The sequence below is a fragment of the Triticum aestivum genome, chromosome 6D, assembly GCF_018294505.1.
Source record: "Triticum aestivum cultivar Chinese Spring chromosome 6D, IWGSC CS RefSeq v2.1, whole genome shotgun sequence".
NCBI classification, from domain to species: Eukaryota; Viridiplantae; Streptophyta; class Magnoliopsida; order Poales; family Poaceae; genus Triticum; species Triticum aestivum.
The window spans coordinates 131,651,869-131,658,195 of record NC_057811.1 but is presented as its reverse complement, the minus strand read 5'-3'; the positions used below and the strand labels follow the sequence as shown (position 1 = coordinate 131,658,195).

Genomic DNA, 6,327 nt, shown 5'->3' with positions numbered 1-6,327 from the left:
GTTGTGCACAGTCACATTTTTTTGGTAAATGCATAAGAGCAATGAACTTGGGAGCATTTTTATTCTGGTGTTAGTTTGCTTGATCTAAATATATGATGTATTGATCTGTACGCTGATGAACAATTTGGCTGATGCATATTGTTCCTTAGCTGATCTGTCTGACCACTACAGTTATGTGGCTTGATTGGCTTTGTGACTTGATTACATATTGTGGTTCCACCAGATTGGCTTGTGAGATGCGATATTATGCAGGGTAGTCCTATTTTTATTTCAAAAGCTCAGTATTTTTTTACAATGGATAGCACAACTTAGGCACGCTTCACTTCTTTGCCAACTTGTTCCCAGAATCTTTATTTTAGTTATGAGCGATTTGAAGGTACCTTTGGATAGATGGCTTGTACATAATCCTTTCTATATAAACCAGAAAAACGTCCTGCTTGCCTACTCTAACTAATCCGTAGTCGTTTTTTGTAGAAACTCTGTTTTGCAAACCTTCTTCCTCTCTCTCTCTTGCGGATCCTGGCGGGCACATCAGACTACTATGTTAGTTGGGAGCTCCCGAGCGTTCTCAGAGTTTAGATCATTCTGGCCATTCGATCGATTTTTTGATGCGTTTCCGGCCGTCGGATCGAGCGTCCGGATGATCTGGGCCGCCGGATCATAACCGAAGCCATGTAGCAATGAATAGTTACCTCCCGTGGTAAATATCTGCTACCACCGCCAGTAAATTCAGTGCCCCGCCGAGGGCATTATTGGGATTTCACCTACCCCTTGCCACACGGTTTCCCTCGATTCATTGCTTCATCCCCAATCGGGTGAGACCTAGGTCACCTCTCTCTCCTTTCACGTCTCTCTCTCTCCCTCACATCTCTCCGCGCCACCGCCGACGTGAGGAGCGCCATCTCCATCCCGCCTTTTTCCTCCTTCGTCCTCCCTTTCTGCAGCGCAAGCCACGACCTCTCCTGTGCGCCTCTGTTTTCCTCCCCGTCGGGACCAGGCAGAGGAGGAGCAGTGCGAGCCACGGAGATGACGAGGTGGTCGAGTTGCCTGTGGCGCCATCGCCGTACCTCACGGCCCAGCTGGAGGTGTGTCGGCCGCAGAGACAACAGAGGTCTCATTCGCTCGCTCTCTCACCGCCATAGGAGGAGTGTGCGCAGGGGGAGTGGCGGGTCAAGATCCGAAGACGGCGGGGCGGCGACCAGTCCCGTGAGGCCCGGCGGCGAGCAGAGCTCCTTTTGCTGAGCGCCGAGGGGTCGAAGGGTGCTCCGGATCCGGATCCGGGCGAGGTGGCGGCCATGGACGAGCTCGAGCCCGGGCGTGTGCCTCCTGCTCCCCATGGTCTCGCTACCGCTCCTCCCCCTTGGGCTCTGTTCGTGGAGAGCAGCGGCCGATGTGGACAAGGAGGTACACAGCGAGCCGCCGATGATGGGCACGCCGGGATGAGCTCTCTGGCAGAAACACGCACCACACCCGTCCACCTCTCCACCACCATGCGCCAGAGGGAGAGGGAGAGCCTAGGCCCCGAGCGTGGGTTCTGATTTTGGGTCAAGTTTGCTTGAAGGTAGCTCCTCTCCTTTTACTCTCTTCTACACAGTATGAGTTTATCATGTGCCCAGTTCAATTTCAGAGTATTAGATTCATTTAGTGGTGTGCGGGCTTCTGATCTGGGATGGTTCTGCTGTCTGTGGCAGGATCCATAGGGGGGAGGACTGTTCATTAGTAGTTGATTTACAAGCTGCAATGATTCAGTGTTCAGTGGCTGAAATATTGATTAGCCGAGTAGTCACATAAACTCTTAATATTCCAATGGCCTGCAGCCGCATTGGTAGGAGGGTGCCTTATGGGCTATTCATAACCTAGCTTCAATACGGTTTTTGCTCACCATCTGTTCAATTAAGTTGCTGACTAGCTCTTTAGATAGTTCAATGATTTGCACCGTTGATAAAATCTACTTTGGCAGGTTAGTGCGACAAGCACGTATCCAGAAGTTTCTCTGCAGATAAGACGCTTAGCAATGGCTGTGGGAATAGCTCAATTGGCTAATCCATGTATACTCTTTGTTTATCATCAAGTTTAGTACTTCTATGGAGTCGAACGGTAATAGCTCAATTGGCTGCATGTGCATCAATTAGAGCTTTCATTACATTATTTTGCATCAATACACTTTGTCGTATGCAGATTTGTGCATCCTCTAACTAGATCAATCTTTATTTGATGCAGTTCTCTGTGATTTGAAAGAAATTGATGTCTCAAGATCAATTAGCATGGCCTTGGAGTAAATCGGCTGGTATGCAAGTATGACAAGTGGATGACACTTTCAACATTTTCTTCTCCCGTCCACATGTGCTTGTTGGTCCAGTTCTAAAAATTTGCTGCAAGGTTTCTATAATACAGATTAAAGAAGAATCAGGTGACCATTAATTGCTCATCTTAATTTCTCTTTATTATCCATCTTAGTTTCAATCAGGGTAATGCTTCCATCTCTATCCAGATCATGTATATAATTTGTTCGCTGACTACCAGATACTGGAACTTCTGAGAACCCCTTTCCAACCCATGTTTGCAAATAAAAAGCTTGCGGCTTGGGAGCATCTCAGAATTTTTATCTCGACCTTGCAGTAACTGAGTCTCTATCGGTACCTTTCTTTTCACTCTTTGTTGCCACAATCACACATTTTATCCTTCGTTTGTTCAGATGACCTGATAAATTATTCCAATGTATTTGTTCTAGGCACAAAATGCAATTGAATATCTCAAAGTAATGGAGCATTTGATCAGAGAGCCTGCTGTTTACTGGGAGTTGGTAAACTATATTACTAATCTCAGACACTGATTAATTAACTATATTACTAATCAAAGAGCCTGCTGTTTACTGGGAGCTGGTAATACTACTGGCTTACTCTTTGGAACCTTCGGTTGATCTATACATGTGTAGCTAGCTGCTTTTCTCCATGGCGCATTTCGTGTAGATACGTAGAGATGTTGATTAGTAAATGCATGCAAACTGAATTCTGTATTAGTTTCCCAGCCAGTAGCATCATTGAAACGGCGGTTCTTCTCCATGCGAGTTAAACGGATTGCTTGGGTGAGATTTTGTTAGGATAATCTCAGAGGTTGCGAGCAATCAGTAGAGTTACTCATAGTACTAATACATGTGCAAGTTTTCTTTAATTAATTTTGGTGCTTCTCCTGATTGAAGATGGTCGTGACCAATTTTAGAACTTTAAAACCCCATTAAACATTGTTGGTATGAATTGGGCTTGGAAAATACTCGATCGAGCAGCTCCTTTGTTCTACATTTTGGTTCAGCCTAAATACTCGATCGAGCAGCTCCTTTGTTCTACATTTTGGTTCAGCCTAAATACTCGATCGAGCAGCTCCTTTGTTCTACATTTTGGTTCAGCCTTACACACTTCACCGGGTATATGAATTTATTTAGATGTATGTAGATACTTAGGCGTACATGGATCTACATAGGCACACACGAGGTAACACGCGGATCTGCTTTGCTTCACATGTTATCGTCCCCGTGCCTAGGGTTTCCGATTGATGTGCTATTACCGCACGTGTGACGATGGTCGTTTGTGGTGAGGCAGGAGGGCAACAGCGTCGACATGGCAATCGAGTCACTCCTGAATGCGGAGAAGCAGTGTTGCCTGGCTGGCGATGTGGCCAGCACTAGGAAGGACATCGTCGAGCTCTCCTTCAAGGATGGCGCCTGGAAGACGCTTAACTGCCAGATCGTTGTCCTCTCTAAGAGGAGGAGGGCCAGCTCAAGTAGGTACAGCTAGCCCGCCACAGCTCGCTCCTCCTCCCCCCTTCTCTATTTTGTGTTCGGTTGCCTCAAACTTGATATTGTAGATACTATTTAGATAATTCTAAATTTATGTGGTAGAAATATGTTCAGAGAAGGTGCGCTCAGATAATTGGCTGGATTAACTCTAGATTTAAGTGGTCCTTTCGAGGTTTTTTCAGTTTAATCATGTAAACCATGTGCTGGTATGTTTCAGTCCTTGTGAAATGCATCATTTATGTGTATGAAAGCTTTTAGAATATCATAAAAATGTTCAGTTTTAGTGTCCAGTTCAATACCGATCCCCTTCTTGCTTTTGTCGTGACCATGGAAATCAATTATCCTGTGGATTGACTATGCCTTGCTTACCTTGCATTGGGCTCATTTTACTGATTGGTCGGGGGCTCGATCCGCTGCTGATCCAGTCTCCGTGCCCCTGCAGAGAATGGCGTCACCGGGGAGGACGGCAGCGGCGTGCCCGTGTTCGCGGAGTACAACCTCGACGAGCTCCGCGCCTCCACCGACGGCTTCGCAACGGACCACATCGTCTTCGAGCACTGCGAGAAGGAGCCTAACACCATCTACCACGGGCCCTCTTCAGCTCTGGCACCACCGTCGCCATCAAGCTCTTCTACCGCTCCGCCTGGCCTGACACACGCCAATTCATGGTTCGTGCCCCTTGCTTTGGTTTGTTTTGCTTCGCGGGGGTGGATCGTCACCTCGTATGCACCAGTGTTCGACTGGCCTCTGTCGTGGAGTCTGAACTGAATTTGGCTGTCATTTTTTTTGATGCACAGGAGGAGGCTAGGGCAGTTGGGCTGCTGCAGAGCGTTCGCTTGTCCAACCTCATCGGATGATGCTACAAGGGTGGCGAGCGGCTGCTCGTTGCTGAGTTCATGACGCATGATACCTTGGCAGCTGTGATTCATAGTGTGGTTAGGGTTTGTTAAGTTTACTAGCTCCTTCATTGATGATGGGTCGCTGGTGGTGCTTTTCTGCCGAGAATTAAAAAAAAAACTTATTCCATGTTTCATGCGGTTTATGCATCTCTTTCCTATTTCTTTGTTTCAGATAATGGTCATGTTTACACTCGAGTGTGTGATTTGTGGACGGCGGGTGCAGTCTATCTGAATATGCAATTCATGCTTTGATCATGAGTATAGTACATTCAAAATTAACAAAAGCAATAATGCATAGCAGCAGTGTCAATCTTGTAGGCTATGAAACTGCATGTTTGTTGTTGCGGTATGGAAATTTACCATGCTGCGGCAATGGGGGTAAACTCTTACGGTGAGGTTTTTTTGTGTACCTAAAGTCCCGAGAGAAAGGTAGGGTACCTGAGGTGAGTCTTATGCCCTTCCATGTTTTCATTTTTTGTGCGTCTTGAATTTTGTATTTAATCAATGTGAATTGTTCCATAGCAATTGCCCTGTTTTGATTACTGTGATCGTTATTTACTGCTTTTGATGGTCACTACAAATCTCGCCCTATTTAGGCAGGTGCATCACTTGGTTTGATACATTTTACATCGAGGCTATGCTGCATATGCACTTTTGCTCTAAATCGACTTGGTTTAGTCGATGACTTGATGTATCAACAGATGTGTTGGGCTCTTTGTTAGCCATGTTTTGCTCAACTTTTTTGAAGGAAATTGCCGCATCGAAACCAAAATTTCCTTTTGTTGAAGGCACCGTAAGGTTGTATTACTTTGATCACATTTAGTTTGTACAAAGCTTTTCTTTTGATGGCTTGAAACATGTCACTAAAGGCAGTTGAATGAAGACACTTATTAGTATGCTTAGTAGCTATGACTCGGTAGTTGTCTCTCCTATCCGGCGCTTATTACCCCCTCTCCTATTATAGCGTTTTTGGTACCGAAGTTCATGCCGAGTGGCTGTGCTTTTGGTTTCAAACTTCCTGTCGAGTGGCTATGTTTTGTGATCTTATGAACACACTAAAATTGATCATGCCTTATAGTGTGACGCCGATAATGAGTATCACTATGTATCGCTTCCATCACAATTGAATGTTTCTTCTTCATTGTATTGTTATCATGTATGAATGTATATGCTATACCTGGATTACTACTGACTTCACATTATCCGCTTAATCAAAACGTTGTGACCGGCACCCTCGCGCCAAGGCGCGATCCCAATCCAGTTCATAACACCGGCGGCCGCCGCCACGTCCTTAACTTCATACCACCGGCACCCTTGTGGGCCCGACGGCCGTGACGACCTCACGGTTAGGTCGCACCTCGAGGCCGTCCTTGTCTAGTCGCCTGATCCACGAACGGAAAGAAGGATTGTACGCATAAGGTCAGGTCGGCCACCGACCTATCTTAGTTCCTTCGCATCAGGGCATCACTTTAAACCGCACGATGATGCTACTTAATGCTACAGGTAGTGCTTAATTGCACAAGTCGGACTCAATGGACATTGCTAATGCTAAAGCTTGAACTGACCTCTGTGAGCCACTTGGTGACATCTATTCTCGTCTGATCTACCAGGTGAAAAATATCATAATTATTTTAG

The 6,327-nt window shown here is 46.0% G+C and overlaps 1 protein-coding gene across 8 annotated transcripts; it reads left to right on the top strand.

The window, feature by feature from the left end:
• Positions 1 to 836: 836 nt before the first annotated feature.
• Positions 837 to 5,971, top strand: LOC123144092 (probable serine/threonine-protein kinase BSK3). Of its 8 annotated transcripts, none has more exons than XR_006471263.1 (8): positions 837 to 1,561; positions 1,961 to 2,097; positions 2,221 to 2,410; positions 2,524 to 2,636; positions 2,732 to 3,488; positions 3,597 to 3,777; positions 4,236 to 4,461; positions 4,591 to 5,971. XR_006471263.1 is itself a non-coding variant. In XM_044563106.1 (8 exons), the coding sequence occupies exons 5-8, from the start codon at positions 2,762 to 2,764 to the stop codon at positions 4,691 to 4,693; spliced, it is 552 nt and encodes a 183-aa protein (XP_044419041.1). In that variant the 5' UTR covers positions 837 to 1,561; positions 1,961 to 2,097; positions 2,221 to 2,410; positions 2,524 to 2,636; positions 2,732 to 2,761; the 3' UTR covers positions 4,694 to 5,971. The 8 variants fall into 8 exon arrangements, 6 of the variants coding, with proteins under 6 accessions (XP_044419041.1, XP_044419043.1, XP_044419045.1 ...); XM_044563106.1 differs by having other exon boundaries at positions 2,732 to 2,803; XM_044563108.1 differs by having other exon boundaries at positions 2,492 to 2,636; positions 2,732 to 2,803.
• Positions 5,972 to 6,327: the final 356 nt, after the last annotated feature.

Excerpts from the sequence above, each read along its gene's own strand:
- LOC123144092 (XM_044563112.1), top strand. The coding sequence starts at position 2,762 with ATGGAGCATTTGATCAGAGAGCCTGCTGTTTACTGGGAGTTG. Across the intron at positions 2,804-3,596 it reads CTGCTGTTTACTGGGAGTTG|GAGGGCAACAGCGTCGACAT; the intron begins GTAAACTATATT and ends GTGGTGAGGCAG. Across the intron at positions 3,778-4,235 it reads GAGGAGGAGGGCCAGCTCAA|AGAATGGCGTCACCGGGGAG; the intron begins GTAGGTACAGCT and ends GTGCCCCTGCAG.